The sequence below is a fragment of the Globicephala melas genome, chromosome 2, assembly GCF_963455315.2.
Source record: "Globicephala melas chromosome 2, mGloMel1.2, whole genome shotgun sequence".
NCBI classification, from domain to species: Eukaryota; Metazoa; Chordata; class Mammalia; order Artiodactyla; family Delphinidae; genus Globicephala; species Globicephala melas.
In genome coordinates this window covers 18909170-18927915 of record NC_083315.2, presented here as the reverse complement: position 1 = coordinate 18927915, position 18746 = coordinate 18909170, and the positions used below count along the sequence as shown (strand labels likewise).

The window sequence follows — 18746 nt, the reverse complement described above, 5'->3', positions numbered from 1 at the left end:
GAAATAAAAGTATACATTGTACTCATCTGCTTTCTAAATAAGGTCTGTGAACACAGATATCTATTTCTCTTTTCAAAATACGTGCTAAAAGGAAAGGGAGTTTGCTCCTTTTGCCTCTTGAGATTTCACCAATTTACTCAATCTAGAATGGCCAGAAAAGATATAATTTCCATTCTTTTACTTGGTAAAACACTTACCTCTCAATACTGTAATACAGTATCATTAAAGGTGATCCCTGACTTCCATACATTTTTTTTTTTTTTGCAACCCACCTTGACTTAAATCCTTCAACTCTCTTTCCAAAGGTGAGTCTGAATTAAGTTTATCAGCTTATGAATAACGGCAGTAATAACAGTTCATTTTTGGCAGTGTCATATTTGCCTGTACAATGTTTATGCCAATATTTTACTAGTGAATTGTATTTTTGTCCTTATAAAATTGGGTGGAAAATGTAAAAATGAATTTACCAACACCAAGAAACACAGGTCATATAAGCACAATACAATTACTAGACATTTTGAACATAACCATGTCCAAGTAAAATAATCAAATTAAAGAAAATACATAAAATATTAGAAATATATCAGCTAAAGTAGAACTGAATATTTAAATCACAATGTAAATTGTTCTGGGCTTCCCTAGTGGCACAGTGGTTAAGAATCCGCCAGCCAATGCAGGGGACGTGGGTTCAATCCCTGGTCCAGGAAGGTCCCACATGCCACGGAGCAACTAAGCCCACGCGCCACAACCATTGAAGCCCCGCACCACAGCCACTGAAGCCCGCGCCCTAGAGCCTGTGCTCAGCAACAAGAGAAGCCATCGCAATGAAGAGCAGCCCCTGCTCGCTGCAACTAGAGAAAGCCCAAGTGCAGCAACAAAGACCCAACGCAGCCAAAAATAAAATAAATAAATTTATTAAAAAAAAATATATATACATACATACATACATATATACATATACATATACATATACATATATATATATACATATATATATATATATATATAGTTCTTAACCTATGGCCAGAATAAAATAAAGATCCAGTCTATGATCAGGGGTTCCAGTCTATGACATATTTAATCACGGCAGCAACAGTGCACCTATTAACTTTATAAAACAGAGGAACTTTAGGTTTTTTGCAAGCACCCAAATATTTAGGCACATTTTGACTAAATAGATAAATAAACATTAAAAAAAAAAAGATCATTACCCTCAGAAGGATTCTGATTTCCTGTTCAATAGCAGATTGAGTTTCTGGACTCAGTTTCCCTGTATCACTGTAGGTCATAACTCCAAGCTAAAATCAATGAGAAGAAAGAAATCCAACAGAAAAACCTCCAACACTAATGTATGTAACAGAGGAAGTACTATCCTATACATAAGAAAATAAATATCATGGGGGCAAGGAAAAAATACAATATAAAAATGCCCTTGAGGGCAAAAAAACTTCATTATTCTTCTGCAAGTATAATACTAAAAAGTGTGAGCAAGAGAGAAAATGTTAAATCCTAAGTATTGTTCTGAGTACCATCTTAGAAAACCTTAGCAGCTATTCTGTCCAGAAATCCACACTTCACAGAGTACTGGAAATGCTTTATGGAGCCACAGTGATAATGTAGGAACGTGAAGTATGTGGAAAGGGCAAAGTAAGCAAGCTCAACAAGTAGGTCTTCGATGTCATATGAATAAAAAAAGCTAAAGAATTTATATTATCATTTGGTTAATTCATGAAGTAATAACTCTTACTGTTTGAGCAGCTGGAATGGAAAGAGTATGTTACATTTCTCAGAAAATGACATTTAGTTTAGAGTAAGCTTTGTTAAATCCATCTGGAATGAGATAGGGGAAAATCTATCAACTTATAATGAGAGCCCTATCTCACAAAGAGACACTTGGCACATCAACATTTGATACATGAGGAAGGATTAAAATTAGCCATTACCTTTTCACTCATTCCAAATTTGGTGACCATCTGCTTTGCTATTTTGGTTGCATTATCAAAATCACTGGAAGCACCTAAAATTTTAAAATATACATAATACTCAAGTTAAAAAAAAATCTTTAAACCAACAAACACAATTTGAACCAAAGCTATTCTTTACAGCCAACCTGTTGTAATATGATCAGCTCCAAATATAAGTTCCTCTGCCACTCTTCCTCCCATACTGACATCCATCTGAGCAAGAAGCTGAGCTCTAGTTTCGTTCCATCGATCATTCTCAGGCAACAGGGACACCTAGACAATTGAAAAACAAAGAAAAAATTCAGACACAGTTTTGAAACACTTACATTAATTAACCTGAATTATCATTTGTCTCCCATGACCTTACTTAATACCATGATGCTGAAAGCTCAGCGGCATTTAATAGAGATGGTCATGGTGACTGATGACCAAACCAGCTATGTACAAAATGAGGAAAGCAAAAGTGCAGTTTATAAATAATAAGTAGTTGATGATGCAATACAACTGTTTGTCCCTCGTTGCACAAAAATGTTTAAAACGTCTATAGGGACGTCCCTGGTGGTGCAGTGGTTAAGAATTTGCCTGCCAATGCAGGGGACATGGTTCGAGCCCGGGTCTGGGAAGATCCCACATGCCGCAGAGCAACTCAGCCTGTGCACCACAACTACTGGGCCCGCGCTCTAGAGCCTGCAAGCCACAATCACTGAGCCCATGTACCACAACTACTGAAGCCCGCGCGCCTAGAGCCTGTGCTCTGCAACAAGAGAAGCCACTGCAATGAGAAGCCCACGCACTGCAATGAAGAGCAGCCCCCTCTCGCTTCAACGAGAGAAAGCCTGCATGCAGCAAAGAAGACCCATCGCAGCCAAAAATAAAATTAAATAAATAAATAAAAAATCTATAATTAGATATGAAAATGAAACTTCTACTCAATGAGAAAAAACTTAGAAAAACTATTGAACCAGTCACTATGATACATAATTTCTTTTGAGGGGAAAAGAACAACTACATATTTAAGAATTATATTTTGCTGTCATTCCTGAATTACATTTCATAATGTAAATATATTATCTGAAATATTAAGGATATCCTTTATTAGCAGATAAATTTCACAAGTATGTCTGATTTCAAGACAGTTGAAGAAGTTAAAGAAGAAAGTATCAACACACCTAGGAAGTAGCTGAATTTTCTTTTGAAATGTTTTCATCAGCAATTTCCTATATAAGCTCCTGGGGAGCACTATCTGAAAGAAAAGAAAAACTAAAGGTACTCACATGTCCAAGTGTTGGCCCTCGTGGCATGATTGTAGCTTTGTTGATAGGCATAGCATCTTTAGTGTAGTATGCAATAATAGCATGACCAGATTCATGATACGCTGTGATCGTTTTGTTTTTGTTATCAATTTCCACACTTCTACGCTCAGGCCCTAAGAATAAAAATTTACTTAAGTAAAATACTCCATTAGGAAGGTATATTTAAATGAATGAAGCTCCTTTGCCTCCAAGTCATTCTTAGAGTAATATGATTTAATGTCATTAATAAATATTTTAAAAGTGTGAAAGTTTAAAAAATGAGTTGACTCCACTCTACAACACATGTAAACCATAATTTGTCAACTGAAAACCAAACTGTAAAAACTATCATCTTAATCCTTATATCAAAAGGAAAAGCTTAATTCTATTTCTAGAAAATAAACTTCTAATTTAACAGGAATATCATAACTAACCTGTTTTGAAGGCAATTCAAGATTTAAAATAAAAATTAAATACTGAAAAACAGTAAAATTAACTATTCTTTTATCAGCAATATCGGACAAGAGGAAAGACATGGGCACTCATGCCCCGCAAAGAGTGTAATATAAGTTATAATATATTTGTTCTGTAAGAGGCCAAACTGTGTTGCTCTGTTAGAGTATGTATTTGCATGTTTCTATACCTTTATTTTTTATAAACTTTCTCTCAAAATTAAGAGTTTTTTTCTCGGACTTCCCTGGTGGCACAGTGGTTAAGAATCCACCTGCCAATGCAGGGGACATGGGTTCGTGCTCTGGTCCAGGAAGACTCCACATGCCGCGGAGCAACTAAGCCCGTCTGCCACAGCTACTGAGCCTGAGTTCTAGAGCCCGTGAGCCACAACTACTGAAGCCCACACTCCTAGAGCCCATGTTCCACAAGAAGAGAAACCACCGCAATGAGAAGCCTGTGCACCGCAATGAAGAGTAGCCCCCGCTCGCCGCAACTAGGGAAAGCCCGCGCGCAGCAACAAAGACCCAATGCAGCCAATAAATAAATAAATAAAGAGTGAAATACCACCAAACCAAAAATTACCAAGTGGCAATTTAAAAAAAAAGAATTTTTCCTCTAACATAATGAACAGTATAAGATAGGGAAAAAAAAAGAAGAAAAAAAGAAAACCTACCCATTAGGATTTTATCTTTGGAAAACTCTAGTTCCTTCATCGTAACCATTTCTTTTCCATCAACAGCTGCCTTTAAAGCAGCTTGGTTCACAAGATTCTCCAACTCTGCTCCAGAAAAGCCAACAGTACCTCGAGCTATGATTTCTGGATCAACAGCTATATGCAGACAGGACACAATATTAAAATTTCAGAAGAGCTAATAAAAAGCTCTTCATAAAGAACTCACATTGCAAAAGAAAGAAGATAGCCATCATGAACTGTAATTTTACAAAAGCTTACTTCACTAAATTCTAAGGGGAAAAAGCCAAAACTGCTATTAAACACACCATTAAAATTGTCATTGGGACAAATGACAAAAGTTCTTACATTTAAATAACTTTGTGATAAACAAAGAAAGGTAGAGTTGCCAGATAACGACTTACAAACCTTTAATTATGGCCTAACCACAAACTGAAAAAGCACATTCATAGACAACGTTTTGTTTTCAGAATTTCATCTTGGAATAACTTTGGACATAATAGCCCCCCTTATTATCGGAAACATATTTGGTTTTATGAATTGATTCAGATATCTTTGAAAATACTGCAGCTTTAATAGCTGCTTTTATTACTCAGGTGGTTCTATAATATTTCCATGTGTTTTGTTTTATAGTTTGCTTCCCCTCTTTTGGCCCCGAAGTGACTATATCATAAGGTACTATGCTCATAATATACAGGTGCTTTTTATATTATTTTATATTTTACATTCATCTAAAGAAACATTTATACATAGATTCATCAAGTATTATCTAAGTACTCAAAGAAAACTTTGTTTAGAATCGGGATTCAAAATGACAGAATCTCTGGATACACATTAATTGAGAAATGGACTTTATGGACAAACAAGAGGAGAGAAAAATAGACATTTAAAGGGATTTGTCTTTTAAGACATCCTGAGTAAGGACCACAAACAGGGTGGATTGATATATTACCATTTTATGGAGATAATGTCTGTATCATCGAATTAAGACTTACACTGATCAAACTTTATTTTATTGAGATACCACTTCAAGATTTCTGTTCGACCTTTTACATCTGGCCTGGGAACTGTAACCTGCATGTCAAAACGACCAGGACGTATTAAGGCGCTAAAGGGAGAATACAAAAAGAAAATATAAATTAATAAGCTGACTGTGCTGAAGGTCAAGTTAAACAGGACTGACATCCTAAAGAGAAGATGGAAAGACAATGGCAACGAATATTTATTTTGAACATAAATATTCAGATTAGTTCCTTATAAAACGTGGCTCAAATAACAGTTTCAATAACCGGAAGGCAGAACAAAGGTTCATATAGATAAATGTGTGCATCTAGATAGCATACAACCCGTCAGAGACAAAGACATGCAAGTCAGCCAGTCAAGGAACAAATAATTCTACAGCAATCTATTATGAGCGCTACACATCCATCTTACTGCTATTAAGTACAAAATGTTAAACTAGAGTCTTAGGCAAGAACTAACTATTAGATCAAATGAAAGTATGAATAACTTCTATATAATAAAACCAATAAAAATTTTAAACTATAGTAAATTTTATTCTAAAAATCCTCTCCACCCCCCACCCAAAAGCTTTGTGATGTTTAAGTTGTGAGAAGACTCTTTTAGCAGCTTTACTGAGATACAATTTTCATATCATAGAATTTGAAGTCGAAAACCCAGTGTAGTTTTCTTTCTAACATCATTATTGGAGTATAAATTTGCTTTACAATGGTGTGTTAGTTTCTGCTGTGTAACAAATTGAATCAGCTATACATATATCCCCATATCCCTCCCTCTTGCGCCTCCCTCCCACCCTCCCTATCCCACCCCTCTAGGTGGTCACAAAGCACCAAGCTGATCTCCCTGTGCTGTGCCGCTGCTGACCACTAGCTATCTATTTTACGTTTGGTAGTGTAACCCAGTGGTTTTTAATATATTCAGAGTTGCCCAACCATCACCACAATCTAATTTTAGAGAATTTTTACGCCCTCCCCCTCTCCTCCAGCTGAAAGAAACCCCAAATCTACTGGCAGTTATTCCCCATTTTCCCTAACCTCTGGCAACCACTAAATTACTTTCTGTTGCTATGGATCTGCTTATTCTACACATTTCATATAAAAGCAATCATATAATATGTGATGTTTTGTGATGGGTTTCCTTCACTTAGCACAATGTTTTTAAAGTTCATCACTATTCTAGAATATATCACAAAAATTTTAATACTTACTTATCTAATGCCTCTGGGAAGTTCGTGGCTCCTATGATGATAACTCCTTCGTTGGGTTTAAAACTATTAAAAAAAAAAAGGACCTTTTCATTGAAAATTAAAACAGCACACATGTAGAAATGTTCTATGCAAAACTGTTTATCATTAATCTTACTGACAGCAAAGAAAAGGGATTGATCTTTTTAAAGCCCAAAATGATAAGGCATCTCTAATTGTTTTTTAAAATGCCAGTGCACTTCAATAAAAGTGTTAATAATAAATCACCAAATCATCTGTGGTTACATACCTTCATAATAATTTTTCTAGTTAGGAAGAGATGACCTGACACAAAAAGCTTGAGTCCCTGACTAATTTTTGAAAAATTATTTTCAACTTTATCAATTCAAATTATTTGCTCCTAGACTTCCAGAATGTCTTATATGACTTTAAGAAACATTTTTTTGATCTACAGCAACACTCAAAGCTAGTCACAAACAGTGCAGGGATAAGGGTATTCTCTCTTTACATCTCCAAAGAGACTACTACTTTCAGCTGGAATCACTGCTTTCCTGTCATGCTACAGTAAATGAAAAATCTATTTCTTAATTTAAGAAAAGTTGATATAACAATTATCAATGATCCCATTAGTAAAAACAATACAATAGTCAAAACAGCTTGTCTTTACTTCTTGCACGAGGGACTACTCTGTTGCCTATAAACAAAATTGTTCCTATCTCTGGTATGCTACCAAATATATCACCAAATTCTAAAGACAGGAAGATTCAATTACCCATCCATTTCAGCAAGAAGTTGATTTATGGTCTGCCGTGAATATGGATGCATTGGAGATTCAATTCGCTTCCCACCAACAGAATCTAATTCATCAATAAATATAACACACGGGGCATTTGCTTTTGCTTCCCCTAAGAAGACAGAAAAGATTCAAATAAGTTTAATAAAATCAACACTTTTAAAATAAAATTGCATAAATATTTAACAACTTGTAAGACAGTTAAAAAGCCAAAAAAAGACATTCAGTAGGGAGAAAATACATAAAAGGAGGTCCTTCTTAAACTGATTTAAGAACAGTAGCCTCAGAAGAAAAAAAAAATTATACCATTGAGTATTCATTCTTCCTAGTTGTACAAACCATATACAATCAGATTTGAGGCAAATACTTTTTAAATACATACTAAAGAATTGATAGGCCCGCCCCGCTTGCCCTTTCTCACGGCCGGGCAGCTCTGTCTCTTCGGTCCCCCTCCTCCTCCGCCCCACCGTCCTGACTCTCTTTCCCTCCTTCCCTCAGAGGATGTCCTCCTTCCAGCTCAACCTCAACCCGCTCAAGAAGCTGCTCGGCTTCATCAAGGTCCTCGAGTGGATTGCTTCTATCTTTGCTTTTGCCACCTGTGGAGGTTTTAAGGGCAAAACAGAAATTCAAGTGGCTTGTCATCCTAAAGTTTCTGACAATAAAACGATCACAGCTACTTTGGGTTATCAATTCAGGTTGAATGAAGCATCATTTCAGGCACATCAAGGTGTAAATATGTGTGATGTAGATTGGAAAAATCATGTCCTTATTGGAGATTACTCTTCTTCTGCACAATTCTATGTTACTTTTGCAGTCTTTGTCTTCCTGTACTGCATCGCTGCTCTATGTTGGTTACACGAACGTGTATCGTGATAGTCGAAAACTTCCCATGGTTGACTTTGTTGTTACTCTTGTTGCCACTTTCTTGTGGTTGGTGAGCACTTCAGCCTGGGCTAAAGCTCTTACAGATATTAAAACAGTTACTGGTCACAATATTGTCCAGGAACTTCTACCTTGTAATCAACAAGAAGTGATATGTCATTTTGGCTCTGTGACTACTCTGGGATCCCTAAATGTATCTGTGATCTTTGGTTTCTGAATATGGTACTTTGGGGAGGAAATGCATGGTTTGTGTACAAGGAGACCAGCTTACACAGTCCCTCAAATACTTCTACTTCCCATAGCTAAGGAGGTATTCCTCCTCCAACTGGAATATAATTTATAATTGAAGGGAGAAGTACACTGTTTGAAACAGATGTCTATACTATGACTTGTTGCCAACATCTTGAGAAGCATTTTTTGTTTCTAATAAAAGTAACAGCTTTTTCAATAAATTGGTGAGGCCCCCAGCCTCACCCAGCAATCGAGCACTTCCACTAGCTCTTCCGACTAATTGGGGGAAAAAAGTACAGTTCTATTTTAGCTCACACACTAAGTTATCCGAAACCAGAACCCTACAATTTCAGCCAACTATATCAATCAGAAACAGGTAGCAAAGAAAGGGTAAGAAATCCTCTTCCTCTAAAGTTAAGAGAAATTAGTACTGTATGAAAGATACGTTAAAACCTACTAAAAAGATTTCTTATACGGCTGGCTCCCACACCCACAAACATCTCATCAAATTCTGATCCAGAAGCATAATAAAAAGGAACATCAGCTTCTCCAGCCACAGCTCGGGCAAGAAGTGTCTTTCCTGTCCCTGGCGGTCCAACTAAAAGAATTCCTAAAAGAAAAAATAAACAAGAATGGTTCAAATTAAAAATCAGAAACAAAGCCTGGCATGAACTTATAACAAATAATTATTAATTTATATAGCTTTGCAGTTGAAGGCACATCAATGACCAATATTTTGAAACATAGCCAAAACGTATTTGTCTCTACTAATGATTCACTTCAGGATCTGCTCCTTAACTAATTCTCCTGTATCATTTAAATACTGTTTACATATTGGGACAAATGCTGAAATTTGAATATGACTTTGAATTAGATTAATAGTTTTGGATCTATGTTAAATTTCCTGATTTTAATAACTGTACTGAAATGGTGTAAAGAGAATATCCGTAATTCTTAGGAAATACACAATGAGGTATTTAGGGGCAAAGGAGCATGACATCTATAATTCACTTGCAAATGGTTTAAAAATTACACGTTATGTAAAGAAAGGAATGAGCAAATAGAACAAAATGTTAAAAAAATTTTGAGTCTCATGAGTTAGAAGTATGGAGGGAGTTTTTTTTTTTGTTTTTTTTTTGCGGTATGCAGGCCTCTCATTGCCGTGGCCTCTCCTGCCGCGGAGCACAGGCTCCAGACACGCAGGCTCAGCGGCCATGGCTCACGGGCCCAGCCGGAGCGGCATGTGGGATCCTCCCGGACCGGGGCATGAACCCATGTCCCCTGCATCGGCAGGCGGACTCTCAAACACTGCGCCACCAGGGAAGCCCTGGAGGGAGTTCTTTGTACTACTTATTGTTGCAATTTACTTAAAGTTTGAAATTATAACAAAATTTTAAATTACCAAAGAAAAAGATTACAGAACAGTATGTTCAGAATGAGCACTTATTTGTAAAATAGCAATTAAGAATTAAACTTTGATCAACTTTGATAAAAGTTAAATTAGTGACATATTACAGTATTTTGTCAAGTTATGTGAAAGGGAAGATATCTTACCTTTTGGAAGTTTACCTCCAAGAACAGTAAATTTTTGTGGATTTTTCAAGAATTCAACAACTTCTTGTAATTCTTGTTTAGCTTCCTCCACCTAAAGTGATACAATTTACCAAGTAATTATTATATTACCAAGATACCCTCTTTGAATATCATAAATTTAACTGCAGATTAAATTAACTTGGCTTTTTGTTTCAGTGAAAGTATACAAAAAGGCCCCTTTAGAAATACTCAGAGTTTTCTCCCGACCCTCAATGCCAGTTATATGAAGTCTCCTTATATATCCCAACAAAAACCCTTTTTAACTGCTTCCTTTGGTTAAAAAGAACTGTTATATTCAAAATTCTCGTTAAGGGCTTCCCTGGTGGCGCAGTGGTTGAGAGTCCGCCTGCCGATGCAGGGGACACGGGTTCGTGCCCCGGTCCGGGAAGATCCCACATGCCGCAGAGCGGCTGGGCCCGTGAGCCATGGCTGCTGAGCCTGTGCGTCCGGAGCCTGTGCTCCGCAACGGGAGAGGCCACAACGGTGAGAGGCCCGCGTACCGAAAAAAAAAAAAAAAAATATATATATATATATATATATATATATATATATATATATATATATACAAAATTCTCGTTAAATGTGTCAGTGGCATTTAATATAAAGAGTCACCTAGTAAGTTTCAAATCCAAAACTGTTTTGGACCTGGTTATAAGCTTCAATGGCAAATTATGTGGACTTACTATATATTGATAAGGGAGTCTGTGTTTAAGTTATAACATTAATTTGTGATTAGTTATGAGATCATTTTCATTACAAGGAACTACTACTAGATTATAAACGATTTAGTTCCTGACAAATGCCAAAGGACAGTGACAAAAATTAAGCTATAGTGTACTAATATTGTTTTATAAATGGCTGTGGTAAAAAAAATTTAAGAGATTTAATCTCCAAAATATAAAATATTGCAGAATTGAGATCCCTAGCAAAAATAAAGCCCAATCTGGCCAACAAAAATGGCAATCAGAAAACGAGTTCAACTTTAAAACTCTGATGTAAGATTAAGATGCCTATCAGAAATGGTGAGCCATTTTCCTAGTCAGCATATAACCAGAAGTCACAAATGCAAATTCCTAGTGGCAAAACGGTATCAATCAATGAGTGCAGAAGGCCAGATGTAAAACAATAGTGGTGGCAATGTGCTGAACTGGAAAGCAACAGTCCCTTTAAAGACAACCACAACATGGCTCTGCCAGAGAATACAGGCCTAGCACTCCAGGCTTCAGTGTTCAAAAAACAAATGAACAAATAATACAGAACTCTTTTTGTGGGTGAAACTTCAATTTAAAAATGTTGGCTACCAATGTAAATTTAAAATGCCTCTGCATGTGTACTTTCACATATTTATTTATTTTAAATTACACTGCCGTAATAACATATTTGCAGTCAACCTGCAACCTCACATTACACAACTTTAAATAACTCTCAGTGAGAAAGCTCAAGTACATTGGGCAGTGTTAAAAAGAAAGTACCTGGGAAGGGGTGAATGTGAAACACATCTTTGGGCCAAAGTCCCACAACACTTAGCACCACACACACACCCCTCAGATGCCAATCCCAAATCTAGGTTGTCTCTGTGCTTCTACCAATTGGCTATAAATTGGAGGTTCCCACAACCCCTCCTTGTGTTTGATTAATTTGCTAGAGCAGCTCAGAGAACTCAGGAAACCAGTTTAGGTGCTAGACTACTGGTTTATTATGAAAGGATATAACTCAGAACAGCCAGAAGGAAGAGACAGGTAGGGCAAGGGACATAGGAAGAGGCACAGGCCCCTCCACGTCCTCTCTGAAAACGCTACTGTCCTCACACCTCCATGTGTTCACCAACTGAAAGCTCCCTGAACTCAGATCTGTTGGGATTTTTATGGGAGTTTCCTCACATAGACATGATCAATTATTAACTCCCTTTCCAGGCCCTCTCCCCTCTCTGGAGAACAGAGTGGAGGTGAAAGTTCTAAGACCCTAATCATGGCTGGGTCCTTCTGGTGACTGGCCCCCATCCAGGCACCCACCCAGAGCCACCTCATTTGAACAAAAGACACTGCAGGAATTCCCTGGTGGTCCAGTGGTTAGGACTCCAAGTTTTCACTGCCGTGGGCCCGGGTTCAATCCCTGGTTGGGAAAATAAGATCCGGCAAGCTGCGTGCAGTGTGGCCAAGGCGGAAAAAAAAAAAGAACAAAGGACACTGCTATCACCCAGGAAATTCTAAGGGACTCAGAAGCCCTGTGTCAGGAACCGGGGTCAAAGACCAAACAGTAAAACAAAAGATGCTCCTGGTGCTCTTAGCACTTTGGAAATGACAAGGGTTTTAGGACGTCTGTGCCAGGAACATGGGGCAGAGACCAATAATATATATTTTCTATTATTTCAACCTTTAGAATAATAAAATACAATTAAGATAATGTTTGAGGAGATCAAGGTAAACTTTTTAACTTACTCCTTTAACATGTTCAAAGGTAACATTTTTCATCTGCACAGGATCTACGGCAGAATCAAGCCCTGTTGTTGTCCGGAAGCGGACTAAAGGGACATAAACAAATGTTTACATATTTGATAGATTCATAAAATTCTAACTACCTTATTTTTCAGATGCAAGAAAGCCCAGAAAAATTAAATATCTAAGTTCACATATATTTAATCAGTGTGAGGCGTAGATATTAGGTCTTCTGGATTTTGAGATGGTATTCAAGGAATAAATGATTCATAATAAAATGACACCTTTGCCTTTCCAATTAAAACTAAGAATTTTCCTCTTCTTATATCGAATAATAAAAATTTAAACCAATGGTTCTCAAACTCCATTGTACATAATTAAGAAACACAAAGGAATAATCATCAGAGCTCATCCCACCCCTCCACCACCCTGCTGATATCACCTATCATCCCTGTATTGGTTTTTTTTTTTGAAAAAAAGGAGACAAGAGAAGGCAGATCTAGATATAAAAAGGCTATTCCTAGATGTTAAAACCTCATCTCAGGTTTGATGTCACTAACAAATTTTAAAATAACTGGGGCTACATGCAAGTTCTGGGAATGATTCCTTATACAGGTCAATCAATGTTCTTAATTGTAAATCAGTTTTTTTCTCTCAAGGTAATCCATCATAAAGAAAGGAGAAAACACGGGGTAAAAACTGAATGATAGTTGAAAAAGCAATTGGAACCGCTTAAACCTGACATTATTACTTCATTTTAGACTTGCAAACTGAGAAAATCTGGGACTCTAGTTAAAGTAATTTTCCATATAAGTTAATTTTTACAAAATTCAATTTATTACTGTCTTTGAAACAGATGACTATTACACTTTGTATTGCTATTATAAAATTCTACATGTTTTTAAAATTTTATTATTGGATAGGTATCATTTTCTAAAAATCTGGGGAACTAACCACTACCAGAAGTAGATCTAACATTTCCACTCTAACATAATCCTTGGAACTCTAATTTCAATGCAAAAAACAATCTTAAAGTGACCCAATCTGAGAAGTCTTGACTTAGGAATGAAAGACCTAGACCCTGGAACTATAAACATTAATGTTTTCTTATCTCTAAGCCTTAGCTAGACCAACTATGAAAAAGAAATGAGTATATAAAAGACAAAAAAAAAAAGTCAGATAAATATAAAGAGCCTCTACCAGATAAAAATGGGTTTTTTAAGAGTCCATAAATGCCAACTACCAGCAGAATAAAGACAATCAGGCGAGTTCTTCTTAGAGAATCTGGAGAAAAAAGAAAAAGCCTTAAATCAAATTATATCAATGAGAAATGATATATCAATGAAATGCAAATATTAGGTTACTGACGGTAATCACATTTCACCACATGCAATATTGGAGCCTGGCATGTTTTGCATAATCTCCATGATTGCCTTTCAGCACCTGTTACCAAAAACTTCATGAAGCCACTCATGCTTCTATCGCTGACTTTGGCTTCTCACTTCAGAAAGTGAAAAGTGCCAGCAGATATTCCCACTTCTACACCACAGCTTAAGATACAAATATAACGAAATATAACCAATAAAATGTTGGGAAATTGTTAGAAAAGTTATTATAATCACTTAAAGGCAGGACTATAACTTTCTTTCAGATATTCTTCCCTAAATATGGATGCTGTCAAATCAACTCACCATTGGTTTTTTGTGTCAGTGCTTGAGCTTTCAGAAAACCCTCTGCAAAACCAGTTTTAAATGCATCTTGGTGAGCTTCAGGTATGTTTTTGGTTTTCATGAGTTTGTCCAAACTCTCAATGTCTGATCCTCTGTCCCGCAAAAGAAACCCCTAAATACGCAAACAATACATCAGTATCAGCTGATTATACGGATAATACTCCCCCAAAATATAACAACCACTCACAAAAAAATTCATTAAAATTCTAGAATTAAAAATTTTTATTGTCAATGTGAAGAATTAAGACTCAACAATAAATAATCAATGGCTAGGAAACTAACACTGGACCCTATACTTGCATCAATTAATATAGAGAAACTCTCTACATAAGACCACTAACTACACTGAAAACATTTAACAGGTCACATGTTGACTTAGGGTTCTAATGGCTTAGAATAGGTCACATTCCTTTATTTCTGCTGGAGGAAAAACCTCATTCATTTATTAAATGTTTACTGAGCACCTTGCATATACTTGGTCCTGTATAAGTTCTGAAGATGTAAAGATAAATAACCGATCATCTGAACGTTTTCAGTCTATTGGGCAGAGATACACAAACAACTAAGTTCTTGAATTCATTTTGATACTATGTTAGAGGTACTAGGTATGGTGGTAAAACAACTGCTACCTAAGAAGTCAGTAAAGGCCTTACAGAGAATGGCACAGCTGAACCACAGCAGCACAGAGCATGAATAATTTGACAGAGCCATGAAACAGCAGCCTTTAGTGCTCAAGAGCTATAAACAATCTTGTTTGACAGGACTTTAAAAAACCAGGAGAGGAGGAGGGTAGGAGGAGAGGAGGGGGCACACTGAAAGATAAGAACACAAAAATGGTAGGCAGAATGCCAAATGATGAAATGCCGTATGTATACACGGCAGAAGTCTGACAATAAAGCAGAGGAATACAACCATTACACTGATACATTTCAGACAGTCTGGTGGATGGCAGTCTGGAGGCTGGGCTAAAGGTAGCAAAACTAAAGGCAAGGAGACTAAATGAGTGTTTATGAGAGGAATCTAGGCAAGAAATAACTATGGTCTATCTATGCAGTGGAACTGGGGATGAAGACAGATTTAAGAAATAAATACTTAAGAGGCTGAATCAACAGGATTTTAGTGATTAATGGATGTGGGAGGTGAGAGAAGATGGACAGATCATAGCTGTCCAGCAGGTTTCTAGCTTGGGTGGATGCTACTTATCCAAGAATACATAAGCAGGTGTAGATTGACAGGGAAAAAAAAAAAACAGAGGAAGATGTCTATCAGGCTAATGGAAAGATAAGCTTGGCACCCAGGAGAGTTCTAGCTATATTGATTACACAGGATATTAATCCTTTATTCTAAGTGGAAAGATGGAAGAAAATCTATTAGTCAGCAATAGAAATCAGATATTGAACGTTCTTTTTAATAACTTGAAAATTACTGCTTTTTCAAACAACAGCATAAAAGGTCTAATTACCTTCACAAATGATGGTGCTGTATGTTGTGTTTCTGCTAATCTTTCAGAAGTGGACTGTAGACGTCGTGTCCTTGATTTTAAAGTTTTAAAACCCCGAGACTGTATGAAAACTGAATCAAACAGTATCATATTTACTTCTCATTTTAAATTTTTATAAGGAAAATGCGTAAGAATCAAAACTCTGACACTATTCCCGTACATCCTAGTTATTATCTCATTTTTTTAACACAGTTCTTTGTTTATGTTTTTACATTTTAAAATTACCAAGAAAAAGTAAAGTTGATTTATAGATTCAATCCGTTTTAATTACTTTAATTACAAGTGTGCTGAAGTGTTCCAGAAGTAACCAATTGAACAATTCCATGACTATACTTCTATGTATTAAAACATGCTCTTTCTATAAAAATAGTACATAACTTTTGCAATTGTCTTCTTTCCCTTAACAATTTATCATGGACATTTTCCAGAACAGATGAGGCAGTGCATTCAGTTTAATGGCTGTTTACAGTTTTCCCATGTATCAGGGTATGGAAATATACTCATCTTCTTCCCTACTATGGGCATTAGCTGTTTCCTAGTTTTTATTGCTAAAAATAATGCTGCGGTTAAAAATCTTGTACCTGTTATCTTTCATCACACACAGACTACATTCCTAAAAGTGACACTGTGAGACTTGAACTGTTTAACACTAAGAAACTGTCCTCCAAAAGGATGTTGTCAAGAATTTATACACCCACGAATGAATATGAGTGTCCTTTCCTCCATATCCTTTGCAGCACTGAATATAAATAAAAATCTTTTTAATTTGTATAAAATCTGATGGGCAGAAAGTAACATTTTGTTTCAATTTGCATTTCAGATTAGAAGTGAGGAAAATTTTTGAAAACATTTTTAATTTTTTTTTTTTTTTTTGCGGTACGCGGGCCTCTCACTGTTGTGGCCTCTCCCATTGCGGAACACAGGCTCCAGACGCGCAGGCTCAGTGGCCATGGCTCACGGGCCCAGCCGCTTCGCGGCATGTGGGATCTTCCCGGACCGGGGCACGAACCCGTGTCCCCTGCATCGGCAGGCGGACTCTCAACCACTGCGCCACCAGGGAAGCCCACATTTTTTATTTTTATTGATTATTTTTATTTCTTTAGTGAACTGAGCACTCATGACCTTTCATATTTTTCCATTTTCATTTGCAGAATATGGATATACTTTAAGACATACTTTTAGTCATGCATATTTCAAACATTTATTTTAATGTCTTTGTCTTTTAATTAAGTGATACAGTAATCTGTAAGGTTAATGAAGCCATGTCTTTTAATCTTTAGTGGTTTGTTCACTGTGCTTTGATTAAAGAGTCTCATCCTCACACTAAGATTTTAAAGGCAGTTTACTGACTTCATCTAATACTTCTACTTGTTTTCAGTTCTTTGGAACTTTTTAAGGTGTAAGAAAATAATCTGATTCCCTTTTAATGCCCAAATTTAAAATCAACTCTTTATTTTCCTAACCAATGTTTCGAGTTTTGATTGGAGTTGCACTGAAAATCTGGGTGCAAATTGATAATGTTAGAACACTAAGTTCTTTTGAAGAGGACTACAGTACTCTCTCACTTTATTTTACTCAGCTCTTCTTTTATTTCTTTCAGTCAAGTTTCACATGCATACATATATACATCTGTGTGTGTATATATGTATCATGTTGCATATTTCTTGTCAGGATACAAGATTTCATGGATTTTGAACGAACTGTAAATAAAACCTATTGCTAGGATAAAAAAAAAAAAGCGATTGATTTTTATGCATTTATCTTCTATGGCACCAGGGCAGCCTTTCAGTTGATTTTATTGAATTTTCTGGTAAGCAATTGTATCACCTAATTATAATTTTGCCCCTTTTAACTTATATAAAACTTCCTTTTTCTTTTTAATCAGATATTTCAGGATCTCCAAATTACTGAACAAAAACAGGATACCAGACATCCTGTTTCTCATATTAATGAGAACCTAACAGATACACTTCAGAAATTTTAAAAGTATCTATTCTACAAGTTTTTAGGAAGCATAATAGTTAGCATATATATCACATGCCTTTTTATCATACACAAATAATAATCCTTTTCTTGTCTAATCAATTAACATGATAAATTAACATACTTCCTAATGTTAAATCATTCTTGTATTCCTTAATCATAATTTTTAGGATATTTCTATATGTGCTTTTTTAGACTTTACTTAGGATTTCTATATCTAGATTAAGTGAAATTAATCTATTGTATTCTTTTTGTACTAATATTTTAGTATCAGTCATCTCATGGAATAAACAGGGAAGCCTAGTCTATCTTTTTCTTTATTAAAAAAGTTTTAAATAACAGGAAGACTCCTGACCTTGGAAAACAGAATACAGCCATAAAACCATCTGAGCCTAGTGCCTCTGGGGCAAAGAGATTATATTTGAAAGATATTATCTTTCAAATTCTATAGTTATTGTCTTATCTCTTCCTGGGTCAATTTTGCTAGTAATTTATAACTCAAATAATTATGTTTCAACATATTTTTATTTACAATATAAAATTATATACATTACAATTTAAAAATCTTCATTATCTGTGACAGTTCCCACTTTTCACTTCTAACACTATATTTTCTCATCATTTCTTAATCAGACTGTTTGTTCTATTTTCTTTTCAAATTAAATTGATTCTTGATTAAATTAAGTAAAACCATTTCTTGCCATTATATTCATTTAATTTAATGTGTCTTATCCATATTAATTTCTCATGTTCTTTTAAAGAAATTCTAAAAATAAATATTTAATCAATTTATTTCCCATCTTCCTTATTTCCTAAAATTCATACAATGCTTTCAGCTTCAGTTTGTCCTCAACCCAAAGATTTAGATATGCAGATTTTCATTGTGGTTCAGGAATAATTGTCTGTAATTTGTTTTCAATTCCCTTCAGCCACAAGACACTTAGAAAAGTATCTTTAAACATTTCCACATATTT

The 18746-nt window shown here is 35.8% G+C and overlaps 1 protein-coding gene and 1 pseudogene across 1 annotated transcript in view; one reads left to right on the top strand and one right to left on the bottom strand.

Annotated features, from left to right (window-relative positions):
• YME1L1 (YME1 like 1 ATPase) overlaps positions 1–18746 on the bottom strand; it is a 43588-nt gene that overhangs the window by 13391 nt on the left and 11451 nt on the right. The window contains exons 5-18 of the mRNA XM_030836994.3: positions 15751–15860; positions 14250–14400; positions 13759–13842; positions 12562–12644; positions 10085–10175; positions 8988–9140; positions 7397–7529; positions 6628–6690; positions 5396–5508; positions 4383–4538; positions 3239–3390; positions 2111–2237; positions 1944–2017; positions 1212–1298 (exon numbers count right to left, since the gene is read on the bottom strand). Of these exons, the coding sequence (XP_030692854.1) occupies positions 1212–1298; positions 1944–2017; positions 2111–2237; positions 3239–3390; positions 4383–4538; positions 5396–5508; positions 6628–6690; positions 7397–7529; positions 8988–9140; positions 10085–10175; positions 12562–12644; positions 13759–13842; positions 14250–14400; positions 15751–15860 (1577 nt within the window). The remainder of the gene's footprint in view (positions 1–1211; positions 1299–1943; positions 2018–2110; positions 2238–3238; positions 3391–4382; positions 4539–5395; positions 5509–6627; positions 6691–7396; positions 7530–8987; positions 9141–10084; positions 10176–12561; positions 12645–13758; positions 13843–14249; positions 14401–15750; positions 15861–18746) is intronic.
• LOC115842250 (synaptophysin-like protein 1 pseudogene) lies at positions 7874–8757 on the top strand (annotated as a pseudogene).